The 21,562-nt window shown below is 40.5% G+C and overlaps 1 protein-coding gene across 4 annotated transcripts in view; it reads left to right on the top strand.

Moving 5' to 3' along the window:
- Positions 1 to 21,562, top strand: part of SCUBE2 (signal peptide, CUB domain and EGF like domain containing 2) — an 81,165-nt gene that overhangs the window by 16,164 nt on the left and 43,439 nt on the right. For 3 of the 4 annotated variants that reach the window (XM_077113948.1, XM_077113946.1, XM_077113945.1), the window contains exons 3-10: positions 3,228 to 3,353; positions 6,200 to 6,334; positions 10,583 to 10,708; positions 12,808 to 12,924; positions 13,697 to 13,786; positions 16,788 to 16,904; positions 17,890 to 18,012; positions 20,521 to 20,637. In XM_077113948.1, coding sequence (XP_076970063.1) covers positions 3,228 to 3,353; positions 6,200 to 6,334; positions 10,583 to 10,708; positions 12,808 to 12,924; positions 13,697 to 13,786; positions 16,788 to 16,904; positions 17,890 to 18,012; positions 20,521 to 20,637 — 951 coding nt within the window. The remainder of the gene's footprint in view (positions 1 to 3,227; positions 3,354 to 6,199; positions 6,335 to 10,582; positions 10,709 to 12,807; positions 12,925 to 13,696; positions 13,787 to 16,787; positions 16,905 to 17,889; positions 18,013 to 20,520; positions 20,638 to 21,562) is intronic. The other variant, XM_077113947.1, reaches the window with a different exon arrangement.

Raw genomic sequence — 21,562 nt, 5'->3', positions numbered from 1 at the left:
CCAAAATCCTAGTAAGATTTGATCTTTTGCATACTTGAAGGATTTATAAATCCAATAAAGATGTCCCTGCTTAGTTTGGATTTCTTGGTACAGGAATCCAGAAATGAAAAGTTTCTTCTAAGAAAAAGAAAAAATAAAGATTGCAGTGATTCAAAGATGTAGATACTCAAAGATGTGGTGCCTTTATCCATGTTTCTTGCCTATCTGTTTTTAAGCCTTTTGGGCTTAACCCATGGTATTGTTTGTGTTGTGATCTTCAATAGCTTCACTGCTTTTGTTTAAGTTCAAGGATGAGAATTGGGTTTTCCCAGAGTGACCAGTATTTTCTCCTCCACAAAATTTTTTGTGCAAAAATATTAGAGAAATGAAAGTATAGGCCCTGAATAAGTAGTTTTCAAAATAATGTGACTCAGAGGTGGCTTTAGATAAATGATGTTTTATTTCAAATGGTCTTTGCTTATATTTATCATACAGGTAGGTTCATTTGTTTCTGTTTGCATTTCACTTTTATCCTTTCTCATCCTCCTCTCCCAGCTTCCTGGTTTATTTTATGAACATATGCATGTGGGTAGGTATGCAGTTATCACTATGGTTCTAAGAGTCAAAGCCATTTAAAAAGGAATACTCAGAGAAGTATTGCTCTTTCCTCATTTCTTCTACCTTGTTCCCATTCCCCCTTCTTTCTACCCCTTTCCCCACTCCATGAGGTTAACCAGTCTCTTCAGTTCCTGGTTTATCCTTGCTACATTTCTTTTACCTTGAAAAAGCAGACACGTGTATTTTCTTGTTTTTTTTTTTTAATGACTTTATTGAGGCCTAATTTGCACATCATAAAATTCACCAATTTAAGTGTACAAATCAATGATTTTTAGTAAGTTAGCTGAGGTTTGCAGCTATAAAATAAAGGAATAATACCATTTTCAAACATTTCATCCTCTCTATATTATGCCCATGTTCAGTTCTCATGCCCAGCCCCAGGTGATCATTGATCTACTTTCTATCTCTATAAGTATGACTTTTCTGGCATTTTATATGAATGGAATCATACAATATATGGTCCTTTGTCACCGGCTTCCTTTGCTCAGCATGTTTTCAAGTTCCGTCCATGTTGTACTGCGTACTGGTATTTCATCCCTTTTTGTTGTTTAATAGCATTCCATTGTACACTAAGTTTTGTTTTTCCTTTCACCAGTTGATCAACATTTGTTTTGTTTCTACTTTTGCCTATTATGAATAATGCTGTTATGAATATTTGTATGTAAGTCTTTGGGTGGACAAATGTTTTCATTTCTCTTAGGTAGGCACCTGAGAGTGGAATTGCTGAGTCATGTGGTAAATTTATGTTTAACTTTTTAAGACACTACCAGCTTGTTTTCCAAAGTAGCCGCACCATTTTATTATCACACCAGCAATGTATGAGGATTCCCATTTCTCCATATCCTTGCCAGCATTTGTTATTGTCATTATTATTATTGTTATTATTATTACCATTCCAGTAAGTCTGATAGGATATCTCTTTGTGGTTTTAATTTTCATTTCCCTAAAAACTCTAATGATATTCAGCATTTTTTCTTATACATTTGCATATCACTTTTGGCAAAAGGTCTATTCAAATCTTTTTCCCATTTTAAAATTGGTTGTTTGCCTTCTTATTGAATTGCAGTAGTTCTTTATATATTATAGAAAGAGGTCTTTTATAAGATGTGTGGTTTGCAAATATTTCCCCCCAGTCTATGACTTATCTTCTTTATTGTAATGGTGCAGAAGTTTTTCATTTTGGTAAAAGTCCAATTTGTTAATTTTTCTTTTATAGATTATGGTTTTAGTGTTGTAGCTAAGAAATCTTTACCTAACCTAGGTCTCAAAGATCTTCTCATATGTTTTCTTCAAAAAGTTTTATAGCTTTAACGCTTACATTTAGGGCTCTGATCCATTTTCAATTAATTTTTATGTATGGTGTGAGGTAAGGGTCTAAATTCATCTTTTTGCATATGGGTATCTAATTTTCCTAGCACCATTTGTTGAAAAGGCTAACATTTCTCCAGTTGAATTGCCTTGGCACCTTTGCTAAAAACTAAATAAATATGAGTTTATTTCTGAACTTACAATTCCATTCCATTGATCTATATGTCTATTCTTATGCCTATAGCACACTGTTTTCTTGATAACTATAGCGTTAGAGTGAATTTTGAAATTGGGAAGTGGAAGTCCTCTTTTTGAAAATTGTTTTAGCTCTTCTGGGTCTTTTGCCTTTCCATATAAATTTTAGGATAAGCTTCTGCAAAAAAAAAGACCCGGTATAATTTCATGTGTATTTTTAATATTGCTTCTTTATTACATGAAGGGTAGTGTACTACAGATACTCTTTTGAGTTTTGCTTTTATTCCCACTGGAAATCACTCTTAGTCAGTCCTGAGAGATCTTTTTCATAGCTGTATAAAATTCCATTGAGTAGATGTACCATGATTCATACAAATACTTTCCTCAGTATGGGCATTTAGGTTGTTTCCAATTTTTGCAGTATAAACAACATTATGGTGAATAACCTTGTGTATATATATTTTCCTACTGTTGGAGACATATCTTCAGGGTAGATTCTTAGAAGTGGGATGCCTGATTATAAGGCAAATGCATGTGTAGTTTTGTTGGGTATTGCCAAGTTTCTGTCTGGAAGAGTTGTACCAATTTGCACTTCTACCAGGAATGCAGAAGAGTGTTTGTTTCCCCACCACTTCACCTACAGAATGTGTTGTCACACTTAAATTTTGCCAGTCTGGTAGGTGAGAAATAGTATCTCACTGTTGTTTTAAGTTGCATTTCTATAATTAGAAATATTTGAACTTTTTCTCATATGTTGGAAGACCACTTTTATATCTCTTTTGTGAATTGTCTGTTCATGTCTTGTTCCCATTTCTTTTCTATAAGTAGCTGTATTTCATGGTTTTCTTTTATGAAAATTGAAACTTATTTTATGAAAATGTTCTGCTGTGTTTGGGGAGAAATATTGCAATGTGTGTTTTGTTTAATCTAGCACCCAGTCTTTAAGAAACAAGCTCTGAGTTGAATTTCTGGTAGGTTTACTCTAAGAAAGATTCAACAAGTAAAATATTGGAGGAGTGAATGTAAAAGATAATGCTGATTCAGGAGTAGATTCAATGATCTTTGTCATGATCTGTCTCCATACCACAGATACAGCAATGACTGTTTACTTTTGTTTTCTTCTTCAGACATTGATGAATGTGAAAATGAACGTAACGGAGGCTGTGTGCATGACTGTTTGAATATTCCAGGCAATTATCGCTGCACTTGTCTTGATGGCTTCATGTTGGCTCAGGATGGTCATAATTGTCTTGGTAAGGAAAACATTTGGAAATGGTGATTCTCCTTTTTCTACCCTCTAGCATCCCCACCCCACCCTCTTTTTTCCTTTTATTGAAAGCACGTTCATCAAGACAAAAAGGGGATCAGAGATTTGTAGTTTCTGACAGATTCAAGAAAATTAAGTGGTTAATACAGTAGAAGATAAAGAGCTGAACCGGCATCCAGAGACTTCTCTGGCATTCAGATTTCAAAGAGCTGGAGCATTTTGTGACAAGAAAGAAGTTCAGAGACAAATTTTTCAGGAGTGGCAGTTTCCTGTGTTGTCTGGGATGACCCTTTGCCTCTCCTTGGCTCACTAAACTCACATTAGTCACAGATACATGAACCAGAATATATAGAGTACAAATGCCACTTAGCACTGGCTCTAAACCCAAAGTGCATGCCTAAGATCCTGAAAAACCAAATGCATCTCTTCAATACAGTTCACCCCACCTGAATTCAGTTTCTGCTTAGTCAGTGTCTGGGAGCCCATCATAGCTATTCAGCTTTTAGCAATGGTTCTCAACCCTGGCCACATTTTAGAATCACCTAAGAGATTAAAAAAAAAAATAATAACACCATTGCCTAGACCTCATCTAAGACTGGTTATATCAATTTCTGGAGGTGAGGTCTGGGTGTCTGGATTCTAATGTGCAGCCAGGGTTGAGAACTACTGTTTTATAGTATGGAGAAACTCATCCAGCCCAGTGAAAATGTATCTGTGTATGTGAGCAGACATGAATACAAATGCTTTTATAGTTATCTAATCACGGTGCATCACCCAGCTAATGACATGTTTCTAATTGCTTTGAAAAAAGGTATGGTGGATTCAGTGTGGGGTGGGGGCACGGTAGCTCAAAGGGGAGCATGCCTTTGCTCTAAACCCATTCAGGATTTGGTGTTCAGAGAAATAGACTTCTCCTGTTCACCTGGAGTCCTCACTGGGCCAGGTGTGTTCCAGAATGGCTCCTCTGGAATGTGCTCCCTTTACCCCTTGGCAGAGAGAAGGGCAAGTTTCTTAGGCTTTAGGGGATGGCTTGGGTCCCATCAGATTAGTCAGGCATCTGCTTGGTAATATGGGAGGATGGATGACTGTAAGATCTGAAGCTTGAAACCAGATAACAGATATTTAAATGTGAATTTTCTTTTTGTGAATGTACCCAGGAGCTAGTAATGGGCACAGGAGAAATTTGGCTGAAGAAAATAAATTGCTTTTATATCTGCCTTCTTTTTGAGTCTTTGTCATGTATGAGACTGTTCTGGAAGTTTCCTCTTCTTTGCCTCTGATGGATGCTGTGTTCTCCTGCTTGTTTGTTCATTCATGAAACAGTTAATGAGCACCTGTTTTGTTAAAGGACTGTGCTGAAAAAAATAAAAATATCTGTTCTCAAGGAGTTAGTAATCTAGTGACGATGGATGAATTCAAGATTTTGAGAATGCCATGCAGTAAGTGTATTGATGAAGCTGTGCACTCAATTATAGATCCCTTAAGGGAGCCCTGGGGGAGTGGCAGAAGGCAGGTCAAGGAAGTCTTCCTTCCTCCCGGCCTTTCTGATGGCTTCTTCTCTGGGGTGCTGCTGTCTCCTCTACCTTTTCCCTGTCCTTAGGACACAGGCATTCTCTAGGGTCCTACCTTCAGCTGTCTCCTCTCTGCTCCCTTTCTCTCCCTTCTCCACATTCTTGTGTTTAGCTCTCTTCTCCACATCCACCACTTTATCAGGCAACTACGTATAAATTAATTTCAAAGCTGTACTTACAACACATTCTTTCCCAACCTACCAACTCAGCCTGCTGGACCTAGCCCTGAACGTCAGCATTTTGGACAAATCAGCAACTCCCTACCTCCGTGGGGGCCAACCTTCCTTCCGCCCCCATTTCTGTACCCAGTGCTGTTTTTACCCCATGTTTCTCAGTCAGAAGGCCTGGGCATCAGCTTCTTGGCTTCTAGCAATGCCAATGGCTTTAAAAATCTCTTCCGTCCTGGACATCTCCACTGCCAAGGTCATCCCATTGCCAGGTCCCCCACTACCTCTAGCCATAGTTATTTCAGGTATGAGTGTGAAGCTGGACACCCACCGGACTTTTGATTTCTTCCCTTTCCCCTGTCCTTAGTTTTTCCCAAAGAGAGGGTTTGACCATGCCCCCTTGTGTTACAGTGGTTCCCAACTGTTTTCCAAATTAAGTAGGAATGCCTTTGCCTGGTATTTATTGTCCTACTCAGTGTGACCTCAGTCTCTCTTTCCAGCTTTTTCTCCTGTAACTTCCATGCATGTATTCAGTGCTCCAGCCAAAATGAATGACTCACTGTTATCTGAATATACCCCATGTTTCCCAGCCTCTGTGCTATTGCTCATACTTTCTTCTGCCTGGAATCCCTTCTCTTCAATTTATAATTGAAGAAATCCTTAAGGGCCTATCTTTCTTCAGCTTTTCCACTAAAAAAAAAAAAAAAAAACCCCATCCTGATACACCACAACCAGATGTGACCTCTCTTTCCTTTGTAACGCCTTTTGCCTTATCTCATAATTATTTGTGTATTTGTCTCTTTCCCTCTACTGAAGGCCATACTCCTAGAGGTAAGGAATTTTGTCTTACTCATCTGTATTTTACCATTTCTTATAGCACTGTGCTTTGGAAAATGAAGGTGTTAAAAAAAAAAGTATGTACTGAACTGATTATCTTCCATACCTTGGAAGTCCTATGATGGCTGGCTTAATTTTTATGGGTCCTGAAGGCTGGGATTGAAAACTTCCGTCATGCAAGAGCTGCTGAGCTGCTGGGCTGGGCAGGGTGTTTGAGACAGTCACAAAAGCAAAGCCTAATCCCTCTTTCCCTCCAGATGTGGACGAATGCCTGGAGAACAATGGCGGCTGCCAGCACACCTGCATTAACGTCATGGGGAGCTATGAGTGCCACTGCAAGGAGGGGTTTTTCCTAAGTGACAATCAGCACACGTGCATTCACCGCTCAGAAGGTACCTTTCCCCTGCTGAGGGCTGAATCCCATCTGAAACTCTCCCTCTCCCAATGACTTTAGAGAGAAAGCATGGGGGGTACAGAAAGTTCTGGAGGCCTGAGTAGTAGTCCAGATCTACTACTGGGTAACCTTGGGCAAGTTATTTTAACTTCAACTTTTTCGCCTGGCCAAATTGGTGGGTTGGACTGGATGAGCTCTGAGGTTCCTTCAAATTCTCACATTCTCTGATTCTAATCTTCAAATAGAGTACATTTCAAACATGACTAGATGTCTCAAGAGAAATATAATGGATTATCTGCCAAGTTTTTCAAAAAGGTACTGGAAACCACAACACCAGTGCCAGCCTGTTCCCTGCTGTGTGTGGGTAGGGAAGGGGCTGGGTCCTTCCTATGGAAACTTTCAATGAACTGTCCTGTTTTTAGCCCCAAGCCAAAAATGCTCTACATGAAAAAATTCTGAATCTCTTGATTCCTATGATGAATTCCCTCCTTAGTCTTGGGCTTTCTCTGCTGGGACTTTATTTACCCCAGGTCATCACTTATCATTCCTCCATAAATTATCAGAAAGCTTTTCTACTGATGGCCTCACTTTTCTTCTCTTCCTTGCTTTGAGTTTATCCCTTTCTTATTCCTGTTATTTTAGTGGGCTCTTGGGAGGGAGAGGTGCTGAATACAAATGGCCAATAAGCGGCTTTTAACTGAATATCTTCTTATTAATTCTTTGCTCTTTCTTAAGCCAAAGAACCACATTTTGATGACTGTTTTCCCCCAGTGTTGCATCTGCCTGTTTTTAGGGGAAGCATCCTAAAAATTAGGTCATTACCTAGCCCCCCCGCCACCTCCCGCCCCACGTCTTGGACTGGCTGCATAAGTTGAGAAAGAGGTGATTTTAAGTTCTACTATTTCATCAGAAATTTGTAGGTTTATTGTTTTAGTCTTGATTTTAGTGATTTTGTAAGATGTTTGTGAACCATTATTCCAAGAATGATGGTACCCGTTTGGGTTCTAAGAAGGATTATCAGAGCAAATGACAGGGACTGGTGGATTTGATGCCTGTTGTCACCCGAGTCTGCTCATTCCGTGTTTGGGGCAGGACAGTCGCACACACTGGCTCTAATCAGGTGGATTGTTTATCTCCTGCCATTTGTGGCTGTTGCTAAAGAAGCAGCTGGTTTCATTTTCCTACCAGGTGCTCTCAACTCTTGGGTGTGCACTTTTGTCTTGTCTGCCACAGGCAGAACTCACAGTGGGAATGAAATCCAGCCCCAGCGGCACAAGGTGATCCACGTCCCAGGGCACCTCCCCTTTGGCTTGCTTCCTGGGAAAGGTACTTTCTCCTCAGGCAGCCCGGAGGCAGAGGCGGAGGCCCTTAGGAAAACCGTTGCTCGAACACTCCCAGGATTGATCCCACCCACTCACAAGTAGCTGGCAGTGGCGAAGGTCCTGTTATCTCTGCCCTTGCAGAGCCTCAGTGCAGCCCCTTCTCTCTTGCACAAGCCCTGACTGATTACAGCCACAGGCTCCCTGTAGCAGAAGTAAATACAAAAGCAGTTCTTTTCCACAAACTGTGTTTTCTAAATTTTCAACAATTGAGACATTCTTGGATCCTCTGAAGAGTATTTAAAATGAGCTTATTTGTGTGGAACTGAAACTGAAATGCAAGAATTTGAGTTGTGGTCTGGAAGCTTGCTCTGATTTTCTGTCGCATTTCTGCCTGATTGCTTGGCCAATTCAAGGCTGCATGAGCCAACAGATTTTAGCGGTTTTTAACTGAGAACCCTTCCTTTCTAAGATTTTAACTCTTCAACTAGAATAAACTGTAAATAGTGTGACTCTAGGATTTCCTCCTTCATGTACATATTAAATCCTTAGAAACCAAATTAAAATACACTTTTAGATACCCTAAAAATGTTTACAAGAAGATAATACTACAAGCTTCTATCTTCTGTTGTTGCTCTTGTTTTAAGCATTGTTTGCTAAATGTTCTTCAGTATAGGGGATATTGATAGCTGATTCTGAGGAAAGACTGAAAAAATTGACTTTTTTTTAACTTTGGAGATCCCAAAGCTCTAATAAAGAGACTGTGTTTTCACCCATGTAATGCGGGTAGGCTGGAGAGAGATACATTGCCCCCAGCCTGCCTTTGTTCCTATTCATGGGTGCTCGGGCTCTCAAAATGAGCATTCCTCTTTTGTTTTGTCTGCTCTGAGAATATTTTTAGATGGTTGTACTGCTGCCTTTTCAAACTAAAGAGAAAGGTGTCAGGGCAGTGAGGAACGGGCTGGGCTCTTAGCAGGGCCTTTTTTCCACTTTCTGGAATGTTTCCTACCCTGCTGTCATAGCACATTTTATTTTGGTTTCCAGAAATGCTCTTCAGTGATGTCCTGAGCCTGGGGAGTACCAGGATGGGGTATTTCAGATATTTTCGAGATGTTTCCTTCCTGGTGAACTAGCAACCCTAAACACGATGGTCAGGTCAGCTCTGGGGAGAGCAGGGACCATTGCTGAGCCTCCCAATTTGGACCAGCTCCATCTACCTCCTTGAGCAGTGGCTTTATCTTGAAACAGGATTCCCTGAAAAGGTTCAGAGTCACCTGTTGAAGAGGCCTCAGCATTTCCAGAGCTGTTTAAACCTCCATCCTTCTGGAAGCTTTAGGTTTAACTTGATACAGTATGTTAGGGGACAACTGCAACCTCTTTGTATATCCACATGGCATCCAGCACAAAATTCTAACAAAATATTTCTTGTAGAAATGAATTGCTCTGAGGCAGTAAAGATCATTTTGAAAATGTCTTAACATACTTATAAACAGAGTGAAAAAGAAGCAGCAGCAGTAGCTGACCTCTGTGGGAAATGTACTTGCCAGGTGTTACTGCTGTCTTCCCTTGGACATGGTTAAGTTTACCCCTGGGGGCTGCTGGCACTAGTTCTTTCAACTACTCTGCTAACCTGAGGACAAACACAGTGGGCCTTCTTGGGGGAACAGGACATGTGTCCATAGGTAGCTTTCTTTTCCTTGCTGCATCTCAGTACTGTGGAACAAATAATATCTTCAGAAATTACCAGCCAGAGTCAAGAGAGAGTTTTCCACTGATGCAGTGTAAGCCTCTTTCTGGGTTAATCTATAGCAGTTCTTGGCATGGGTGAATGAATCCCGGTAACATTGATTTGAAAGAGTGCTGGAGTCAGATAAAAAACAACATGGTTTTAAGAGAGAATAAGATGTATTAACTGTTGTGCTATCTTCTGGAATAGGAGTGGCGTCTTTTTGTATTAAAACAATCATTCCCATTAAGCATAGATAGACGGCTCTGTGCTAAGAACTGGAGAGAGATTTTTTATTTCATTGGAGCTAAGGTGGGCTAAGGTTTCAGGCGGCACAATGTAGAAAAGGGTTGGATCCCAGAGAAGTTGAATGAAAACTTTTTGTGCTCACATTTAAACAGTGCTACTTCTGTTGTTAGACAGTGTCTTGTTAGTAGAGAGCCAATGAGAACAAAGACCCTGCTCTCAAAGATGCTTTAGAGTTGCTTTGCAAAAATGTGAACAAACAACATATGAACAGTGAGTGATGCAGTACAAACTGAACAGCTGTTTTGATGATACACTCAGGTGTGACAATAGTTCCTTAGAGTGCTGGCAGGCAGTAGGGGTTGAAAAATTGGTGTTGAGATGAGCCATGATGCTGGTGAACCATGTGGGTGCTTACCTTGTTGTGGCCCCTTCATTTAGATGCATGTTAAACTATCTCAGAAAATAATCACCTGTCCTTCTTCTTTCACCACTACTACAAAGTTGGGCCTATTTGAAACATATCAAAAAAGAATTATACATCAGCTGAAAGAACCCTTGTGCATGAGGTCTCTCTATTCTCTTTGTTATTGTTTCTATGACAATAGAAACCATCTTGTTTTTTATCTGGTTCCAGCACTCATTCGCTCCCTGGGGTCAGTAGGCTGATTCCACACCAACAGAGGGCTCCTGGTGGGCTTTTTCTTTTCAGTTTAATGAGAGGGCTCCCACCTCTTTAGGAGAGTGAGTCACCGTATTTCTTGAGTGATGTAAGAAATTTTTCATATCTCTGTTAATTGACCTGGCTTGATTTTAATAACATATTATTTTTAAATGTGGGGTTGGTTGAGACCTAGACAGGCAGGCCTGTGGCCTAAACCCTGGTCCCCTGCAGCAACCCTGGGGCTCAGGACCCTGAGTGTCTGGTGACATGCTGTATGCTGCTCTTTTGCAGAGGGCCTGAGCTGTATGAATAAGGATCATAACTGTAGCCACATCTGCAAGGAGGCCCCAAAGGGCAGCATCGCCTGTGAGTGCAGGCCTGGTTTTGAGCTGGCCAAGAATCAGAGAGACTGTATCTGTAAGTATGGGCCAGAGCATATTGCACTGGGAACCATCATGTCCTAGAAGCTATGTTTTTGCAGCCCCAGCATAGAAACACAGCACTAGGGAAAGCAGCTGGCATGGGATATCTCCATGGGTGCTTAGCTCACCACAGAAGGGTAGTCTCCCATAGGGAAGGGAAATGCTGTGTTTTTAAGGAACTAATCAGAAGGAAATGAAATTCGGAATTAAGGAATGTGAATGTTATGGGAGCGGGGGGATGTTGGGCTCCCTGTTCACACAGAATAAAGTCAAGTTTCTTCCTCTGACAATCATAGATCTTTGCTACCTGCTTCTCTTACTAGCCTCATCTGCCTCCTCTTCCCAAACTTTGTCTTACTTGTGTTTCTCAGTGATGCCCTGGTGCCTACTACAGAATGTGTCCACTACCCATTTGCCTAATGAGTGGGCGAATGAATGGTATGCACAGTCCAGACACAGCTGACACAGATGGTTGTGATAATGAAACTCCAACAGGTTGTAAAAAATAACCGGCAATTAATGGTACTCCCAAACCACTATTTTTGCCAGAGAATACACTGAAACTTTCTCTTTAGGAATGCTTCCTGAAACCATGGAGAGAAGACCCTATGTAGTTGCTAGGGATGGTTGTTTACAGTGAATAGACCTTAGTGTTAAGAAATAGGAAGACAGTTTCCCTGGTAATAAACTTCTCTTCACTGTCCCCATCACAGAGGGCAGCTTTGAAGCCTGCCAAAAGGGCTGGTGCCACCATCGCACCCAAACAACAGCACAAAACTACAACAGCCCCTAAAAGTGAGGTTGCCTCAGAGCAGTGCCAGTGGGCTGAGCAGAGTGGAGACCACTTCTGCCAGAGGCGCAAAATCGCCTCCAGATATCTTCAAAAGTTGGATGCATTCTAGTCTCCAGTGTCCGGGGGCAGCTAGAAGTTATCTGAAATAGTGGAATAGTAACCCATAGCAAACTCTGAAATCTGTTCTGTAACTACTTGTTGAAGTGTACTTTGAAAATCATTGCTTTTTATTTCTTTTATATATATATGTTATTTAACAATAAAAAACATTAAAAAAAAAAAAGAGGCTCCAGGTCCATCGAAGTCACACCTGTGGAGCGAGATGCTTAGCATTTTAGTTTTACAGGAGCCAGTTGCTGGAAGTAGAACATCTGAAAGCTTTTTTTCCCTCAATTTAACTGTTTTTTAAGATGTCATTGCTCAAAAAATATTTTAACATTTAGGGAAATAAAAAAAGAAAAAGATCTAGAATATTACCACATAATCAGCTGTTTTGATTATTTCAAGTTCCTATTAATTGTGATTCATTTCCTTGCACATTTTTGCATAATTATAATCATGCAGTAGTTTCTTTCTCATATCACAAATACATTGTTCTTTTAGTTTAGAAACATTACAAATGCTTAAATAAGAATGCACACAGTCCAGGACTGTATAAAGAAAACATGTAGTCTCCTTTCCCTGCCCATTTTCTTTGTCAGAGGTAGCCACTGTCAGCAGTTTGATGAGTAGTATCACAACTTCTCTTTTTTCTTTTTTGCCTGTCATCAATGTGTTTATTCGAATTCCTCATAATTATTGGTTAATGTTGCATTAATTGTGTGCAAAGAGTCATCATTTCCTCTGATTACCCTTCCTTCTACCTAATCCGGACGGAATTTGATGAGAGAACTCCTAATACGTATGTACAAACTAAATATTGTCTGTCTATTCTAGACATAGAAGGCTATAGCATTCCTCAAAGCCCCAGCACAATTGTATTAGCATGCAAATTCCTATAGATAGAGCAAAGCAGTAGTACAGTCTGTTTTCATATAATTTCCCTGAAATAGCAAAAATCTCCCTAACTCTCCCACTCCATCTTCCTGTATGACTTATTCAGACCTGTGTTTCAGCATTTCTACAATTTGTCTATGTTTGCATAGAAAAGCAGGGTTTGAGATGGGGTATTTCTCATGCATGGTCCCTGGCACATACTAGCTGCCCAAGTACTTACTATGAAAATCAGAGCTCATATTGAGCAAACACAGCCCTGACTGTAGAAATCTCAGGGCTTTAATGTTGCTTCATCTTCCTCTTAGTGACCTGTAACCATGGAAATGGTGGGTGCCAGCACTCCTGTGAGGACACGGCTGAAGGTCCGGAATGTAGCTGCCACCCACAGTACAAGATGCACATAGATGGGAAGAGCTGCCTTGGTGAGTGGTGACCCCACCTCAGGGGGAGAGTCTGCCCCAACCCACCCACTCCATGGACGCAGGCAGTCCTAATATATTTAGCCCCAGATAGAGGGTGTTTCCAGTACATTTGCCCCCAAAACAGGACTCGAGCTGCTTCATATGTTGCTGTTGGAGTAGTCTGGACCTGGAAAGTGGGCAGGCCTGGGGGGTTGAAATCTAGAGCCTATTCTGCCGCTGTCTCCCGGAGTGACCCTGGAAAGCCCTCCCCCTTCTCCTGGACTAGGCTGCTCCTGACACTGGTGTTCTAGAGACAGAGACAACACATCCTAAGGGCTACAGTGAGATGAAGCTAGAGCTAGTGTCTGTGATGACACAGGACCTATAAATGGTCAGCAAGAACCAGGGCCGCATATTTCTGGTGCAATGCCTGCCCTGACCTGTGCTGTGTGTCTTCTGCTAACTCCATTTTAGGGTTTTCTAGGCCCAAAGTTCTTTTGTCCTGGACTAAGGGAACTAGAGTGATTCTGAAGTTTGCATTATCTGGTGGGCTCTTAGGTCAGTACAATATACTAAAAAAATCTTTTCCGTATTTAATGTGTTTACTGATGTCCTGTGACCATTTCACAGTCTGTGTATCCTGGAGAGCCTCATTACAACACATTTTTGTTGTGTGAACGAAGTCACATATCTTAAATTGTTCTCATGTCTGGGATTTCAGAAGAAGAGATTGTGCCAGAGATGAATCTGACTCATTCATTTTGAGGACTGTACTCTTTTGCTTCTTTTGTAGAGAAAAAGGATGTTGCCTTGGAGGCGTTGGAAAACAATGCCACATCCGTGGCAGATGGGGACAAACGAGTGAAGCGGAGGCTGCTCATGGGTAGGCTCTGCAACCTCCCATCCCTTGCCACTGCCATTGGCCCTTCCCCTCCCCAGTTTACTGCATCAGGCCTGAACTTGTGGGCCATCCACCCTTAGGCCAGCTGGACCAGGGTGAACAGCTCCTGCCAACCCAGGGGGTGTCTGTTCTTCACCGTTGCTGGTGCTTAATCACCATCCAAGACCCCTGGTATTGTGAAAAGAGTGCCAGCCAAGCCATCAGAATAACCAGGTTAGCATCCTAGCACTGCTCTGACAAGCTGCAAGACCTGGAACAAACTACCCTGAGCTTGCATCTCCTGGTCTTCTAAAATTGATGTAATATTGATGTAGATTTTATTACATCATATTAAATAAAATCTACCTCTTCGGGTTGTCAGGAAGCTCAATAAAGGTAATAACATGTGAAAGTATACCTAGAGTCCAGTGTTGGGAACTTTTGGGCAGTCAGTGGATGTTGGTTTCCTTCCTTCTGAGTAACACTTTGGGCAGCCTCCAGTTTAGCATGGCAAATTGTCTGGGTTTTTTGTCCACTGAGTCTTCTGTTTCTGACTCAACTGATGTTAACGGTAGAAGAGATGAATGGAGAAGAGTGACATTGGGAACGTCTGCCAGCAGGTCTGCCAGCTGAGCTGAAGATGAGAGCAGAAGGAGAGGTGCTGGCTGTGGTGGGTGGGAATCAGGCATATCCTTTGATAGATTATTATTCTGGAGAAAGCTTTGGCTTGACCTCAACAAAACTGATCTGCTTGTCAGCTTCTGCATTTAATAACCAGAGAATATTGAACAGCCGTTGATTACCAAACAGGTAACATTTGTGTGATCTTTTCTGTTCTTTTAAAAATTACTGTTTTTAATTGCTTTAGATTTAAATCTAAAATCGCTTTAGATTTATATGAATAATATAAAAATGTAATTGCTATTACTAAGCTTGTAATGAAATACATCATTTCCTTGTGTAATCCCTTCCCATCCCCTCATCCCATTTACCAGGGACAACAATTTTTGATTCTCCCATTTGGTTCCTTTTTTAACTTCATCCATATTTCTGAAAGATGAAGTGTATAAAATTATTTCTTGATGTGTCAGTTTTAGACATTAGCTTTTGACTTTGTCCTCTGGAAGTCTAAGTTTAATTCTCTCTTCCCTCCCTAACCACGCACACATGCACATGCACATGCCTTCTCCCCAATACCCTTAATATACTTTGATCACGATTTAAAACAATATTTCTTGTTTTCATTATTTGTGACTATGAATATCTAAATGTGATTTACCTCCGAGTCATGTAATGTGCTATGAAGATATTAAATTATAAAACTTTTCTTTTTTTTCCAGATTCCTTTTCCCCCTATTTTTCTGAATTGATGTGTTTATTTCATTTTAGTGTCTTTCCTGAAATGTCTGGTAATTCTTTGCTGATTTTCATATATGAGAGTGAGATACTAAAAGCAAATTGGATACTCTGTCAACTGGTAGGCTTTAAGGTTAGATAATTAGACAGTGACTTAGAAATGTCATCTGGAAATCCTCAGTTGTCCATATCTGTAGGTCTTTCCAGTTAGGCAGGTTAGTTTTGTGAGAGAGGAATCCTTCAATCTCCTGTCTAGGATATATAGGCTTGGCTGCCAGCATTCTGGTAGGTGATAGGGGAATGGAGGGCTTGCTTTCTCACTTTTCAGAATATAGACTTTCACCTGTCAGTGCCTCATCCCCATGCTCTGTTATTCCTGGTCCTTCTCTGGTGCAACTTCTCCCGAGGGTAATATCTCTTTAGCTGGAACAGAGAAAGGATAGTCACCTGGCTGAATGGAATTAAGGAGGGGACCTAGGTATATACCTATTTCTTACAGAGACTCTCTTTCTTCTTTTTTTTTTCTTATAAAACTCTCAACCCATCCTCTTGCTTTTAGCTTCATCCTCATCTCTACCTCAGGGGGTAACTTGGTACTTCCAATTCCTGAGCCTTTCTGGGATTCCGGCTCAAACAAGCTTACCATTTGCTGGCATACCCTTCTGCAGATCATTGGGGTTTAATTTGCTGCTATGCCAGTTACTGCTAATCCATTATAATACCCTTTCTAGAAAATTTGACATCATTCATCTATTGTCTCCTTTTCTTCTGTTTTCTTTGCCATTAAGGACTTATACTTTCTAAATCTGTTTGCTTTCATTTTAGTGAAATAAATGTACATGCTCCATCTGTCAAATTTAATTAGAACTAAGCTTATCCTCCTTCAGGCTTTGAAATGAAGTCGTTGTAAAGTAAAATCAGGTTTCTGGATGTCTAGGTGCTGACAGTTGAATGAATGGAGAACAGCACTTGTCTATAACTTGGAATAATTGCAGGAAATACAGAACTAGAAGACTGTCTGCTTGTTGTTCCTCATCCCTAGAGTCATGAATTAACAACTGTGATTGATTTCTCATGTTGTTATGCCAGCTCGTTCCCTTTTCATGGAAGTTAAACTTCTAGTCTGTATTGGTTGCAAGGATGAAGTTACTAGTTTGCAACAAGGGAGTTGTTGGGGTGAGTGATGATTTCCTCTCTTGTTCTGCCCATTATTCATATTGAAGGGAGGGTCTCAGGATTAAGGAAGGAAAAGCTTCCTTTGCCCTATTCTTTTCTCACAGCCTGCCTGCCAGATGGAGTCATACTTAGCAGTCCTTCCTATGCATCAGCAGGAACTTTTAGTGGCTTCAAATCTTTCAGTAGAGGGCAGAGGTTCTGCAGGTTGAAAGAGGCATTTTTACCCACCTGGTGATCCTTTCATGCTTCCTTGGGAGAAAGAACTCATTTAGATAGGTGGGAAGAGCTGCACTTGTTCCCCCTCTATCTCTTCTTCAAATGGCAGAGACGTGGAGTATGTCTATGAGTACCCCATCATGCTTCCTGGCTTTCATGAACTTTGCCAAGTATTAACCCTGCAACAATTCTCTTTCCTCCCAGCGGTATCAGCTTTTCTTCAGGAAGCTAACTGCCTTCTTTACCTCCTTGTCAGAAACTTGTGCTGTCAACAATGGAGGGTGTGACCGTACCTGTAAGGATACTTCGACAGGTGTTCACTGCAGTTGTCCTGTTGGGTTCACTCTCCAATTGGATGGCAAGACTTGTAAAGGTAGCCTGTGCCTCTCCAGGGAGGCTGGTGTCCTTGAGGGAAGTCCTGCACTGCCAATGTGCAGGAATAAATAAAGGCATTGCTTCCCCTGCACATCCACCTTCTGAGTAACTCCAGATTTACTGTGATTCATATGGATGGAAGATTTTCTTCTCTGGGTTAGTGAAAGGTTATAATTGAGTATAATTAGAACAAGTTTAATTACACCAACCGTTGAGAAGGTCAGCCTCCACAAGCATAAAATAATCCATTTCAGGCCGTGGCTTTATTAGAAAAAGGCAGAAGTTCAAGGAAACATTCATTTGCAGGAGATAATATCAACATATCATAAATAACAGCCTAAAGATAACTATGGATATAAAAGCCAAGATTATTATCCAGAGTACTTAATGAATAACTATCTTAAGTTTTACTGATGAAGAGAGGCCCCGATGACCTACTAGTATTTCATGGGCAAGAGTACAAAGGCTTAGTTCTCTAGCATAATAAATAGATAACTGGTTACAGATGAAACTAAGAAAAGATTAGATTAATTTGAGTAGCAGGAATCATTTGAAAGCATTGAGGCTATTTAGTCATTGTATAATTTGCCAAAGTAGATGTTCTAGTCTCTTAGAGCTTTAATCATTAAACTGAAGTGGAAAGTATACTAAAGGGAACCATCTTCTCTTGAGAGAGTAGTAGTGAAAGAATGAGAATATAATAGAACATCATCATTCTTTCCCATAGTTTGTTTCCTTATGCTTGTCAAGGGCAATCTTAAGTCAGAATTCTCAAGAGGATGAGGCATTTGTCTTCAAAATTGGTTAAACCAGACAAGAAAATTAGTGTGGGATTAAAAACATCAACAAACATTCTTAAGTGTTTTTATGGGTAACTTTTTATTATTTTAGAGAATAATGAAGCATACACAATAGCACTTCGGGGGGTTGTAGGAGACGAGGCAACCATTACCCTCTGATTTGCTGGTCCTTCTCTGTTACAGATATTGATGAGTGCCAGGTCCGCAATGGAGGTTGTGATCATTTCTGCAAAAACACCGTTGGCAGTTTTGACTGCAGCTGCAAAAAAGGATTTAAATTATTAACAGATGAGAAATCTTGCCAAGGTATGTGCTGAAAATGTAGCTATGCTGTGAAATGGCCTGCTGGTTGGAGCAGAAAAGACATAGCTCCACCCTGGCAGAGACTGGCTCACTGGGGTTCTTGAAGGAGTCACTAATCCTTCAGTCTCCAGCCTTCACTTATCTCATCTGTTAAGTAGACTAAAAACAATGATGGAGCCAACAGGTTTGCTATGGAAATTAAATTATTAATAACTGGAGAACACCTGAAGAACACATCATCTGATTTTATGAATTTGTGGCTAGAAATGGAATGGAATACAGAATGCAAACAGGATTGTATTGTGATGTTGAGATCATGAATAAATTTCCTTTTCCAAAATTTCATTTAATGTTATTAATTTTATAGCATGAGGTGGTGGTGAAATGTGCTGATTTATTTAAATTAGTCTTTCTAGTAAAAGCTTGGGGTCAACCCATTATCAAGATCATATGTCAGTGAATCTCTTTCTTATAGCCATTGTTTTGTCCCACCATCCTTTGACGCTTGGGGAGAGGGATAGTGAAGAGGGAGGAGGAGAAGGAGATGTGGGTTGGCTTCAGGCAGCATTGCAGACCCTTTCTCAGAAGCATCCCTTCCACAGCAAGGGGACTGTTTTGAGTAGCAGTTGGTGTTGTTATTAATAACTGTTTTGGGTAAGTGGGAAACTGTTTTGGGTGGGCATCATTTATAATTTTAGATGAGCACCTTTTATGCCCTGTTGATGTGTAGGAAGAGGCTTTCAGGTAAGATGTGCTGTCATTTATTTCTGCTCCATTTTGGGGGATAAGAACGCCCTAATTTATTTTGTTAAAAATCCTGATATTGAATTACTATATATAATATCTGATTTCACCTCGGATAATAAAGATGTAACATTACTTTTTAAAACACCTTATGGTGTGGATTAGGATTGTCTTCTCTCTTGGTTTGCTTCCCCACACACACACACACATACCGGAAATCGAACCCAGGTCTCAGGTGTGGCAGGTGAGAATTCTGTCACTGAGCCACTGTTGCACCACCATTTGCTTTTCTTAATATATAATTTGTCAGGCAGTTCAAGTATTTTCTTTAAATTCAATAAGTGAATTAATTCTAGGTGATTATTTTATGGTTTTCCTCAACTTGACTTGGAAAGCAGATTTGTTGTTCCACATAATGTTTTATAATGTACGGAACAAGAAATACTGTTTAAGCTGTATAAACACATTTAAAAGGAATTTAAAAAGAGCTCTCATTGTTTTTGGCAAAACAAAAGCCTATAGTGGGCAGCCAAAGTCAGCTACTGAACGAGTCCACTTTCTCAACAACTGGCTGGCTGATGTTAATAACAGATTTATAGGTCAGCATCAATTACTAGGGAAGAAACTGACTTTTTCTCATTTTTCAGTGTTTAATCTTGGTAGAAAAAAATTTGCTGAAGAAATTGCCAGGATTTCTGGGAAAAGCTAGAGATGAATAGGTTTTGTAAGAATTTGCCCTTTTTTATTTCACTTTTTCATTCCTCCAGTTCCTTCCAAATGTTTGTTTTTTATTAATGTAGTTTGTTGAAAAAGTTAGTGTTGAAAAAGTAGCTCAGCAATGATCTAGTTGGCTTCCACTGAGTGCTGCTCTAGTCCTGGTTTATCCATTTGGAGACACGGGTTGTAACTCTGTTAAAACCTTCCCAAGAGTTGAAGAAGTGAAACCCTGAAATTCTAATCTACAGGAAAGATGTAATCTACCAAGAAAGGAGGGATAATTAGATAGACAAATGCGCTCTCCAAAGCCTAGTTTCTATGACCCCAGCTAAACAAGAATATAACTGTACTGAAGCAGGAGGGAAGGGGGCATGCAGGCTGAACTATGAGGGAGGAATAAAACCAAGGGACTGGCCAGGAGGATCCAGTTTGGAACTGAAACCCAAATTTCAGGGTCCGCAATAGAAAATTTCTGAAAATATCCATACTAATGCATTCTTTTAGTGTAGAGAGCATTGAAATCCAGGATTAACTGACCTCCTGAGACCAGAACATTAACTCTGAGAAGGCCAGAGAGAGATGGGAACCAGGTTTAATGCCTAAGCCAAGTGTTTTTTCCTTTCAGTTTATCATAGCTTATAAAATTATTGTTGCTGTTCTACAAATATAACAATAATGTTTAGCTAGTACCTTATAGTTTGCAAAACCCTTTTAAGATATATTTAAATTATGTCTGATTTGGCTTCATTTAAATATTTTAAAATTACTTAACTGCAAATATGCATGGGCAAGAGAGACCAAGTGAGCTTTTAGATAAGAGCAGTTTGCAACAGAATTTGGAAACAGTGCCCCTGGCAGTAGTACACTTATTGTGGAGCTGCTTAGCACTTTCTTTAACATGAAATTGCAAGGAGAACTAATAGTTACTTTTTCAGCCTGTTTGTTAGGTTTTTGTTGTTGGTCAGCAACTGATGTTTATTCAGAATGTATTCTCCTCTGTACTATCCATCAAAGTTGTTTTCAGCTCCCCTTTACCTTCAAAACTTACAGATGTGAACGAGTGCTCTTTGGATAGGACATGTGATCACAGCTGCATCAACCACCCCGGCACATTCGTATGTGCTTGCAACAAAGGGTACACTCTCTACGGCTTTACCCACTGTGGAGGTGAGGAAACTGGCATTCTAGAGTCTGGAGGTGGGGTGAGGCTGGGCCAGGCAGGGCACAGGAACCCACTCAAAGAGGTTTCCCCAGATCAGGACCTTTATTTTCCTATAATGAGTAATGGAAGATACACTTCCAATCCCTGAACTGAACAAGCAGGCTCATTGGCTCTAGGGAAGCATCTGTTAAGGGAAGTCTACCCACAATTATTCCTTTAACAGCTCCAGTATGAAATAGAGCAGACAAAAGAGCTGAGTTCCTTCAGTTGAGAATTCTTTATAGATGTGTTTGTATTCAGAGAAAGGAGTGTCTCTCAGGACCTGATATCCTACCCTAGGAACTTCCCAGTAGATATTAAAGACTCAGTCCTCAAAGAGGCTTCGCAGGGCACCAGCCAATTCCACAACCCTGACATTCATAGGAACTGGATGCAAAGCCTTGGTTCAAGCCAATATTAGGTTTTGAGTTGAAAGTGGACCCACTGAGTTTATCTCTCTGCTCTGTGCCCACTTAACAACATGTTCTGATGCCTCATAGCCTTGTGGTCAAGAAGACTATGGCATAAATCATGTTTGGCACCAACTAATCCAACTCCATTTATCCTAATCATCAGATTCACCCAGAAGTCTTTGGGAATACGGTTTCCCAGATTCGGATTCAGAATTTCTGGGGCTTTCAAGTGATTCTGAAGACCTGCAGGATTTGGGAACCACTGACCTAAGAATTTCCTATATATACATTTTCTTGTGTCCTGTGGTTAAGAAGAATGGACATTAGTAATTTGCTATCGACAGTGTTGTCTCCCTTCTTCTTTTCAGTCCATTCTTAACATGGCTACAAGTATATACTTCCCAGTCTATCAAGCAACTCCAAGGAAATGTTCCCTGAATCCTGATGTGTGTGTCTGGGTTAATTGGAGCCTCCTTCC

This window comes from Tamandua tetradactyla, chromosome 8 (genome assembly GCF_023851605.1).
Source record: "Tamandua tetradactyla isolate mTamTet1 chromosome 8, mTamTet1.pri, whole genome shotgun sequence".
In the NCBI taxonomy this organism is placed as follows: Eukaryota; Metazoa; Chordata; class Mammalia; order Pilosa; family Myrmecophagidae; genus Tamandua; species Tamandua tetradactyla.
This window is presented reverse-complemented; position numbering and strand designations above follow the sequence as displayed.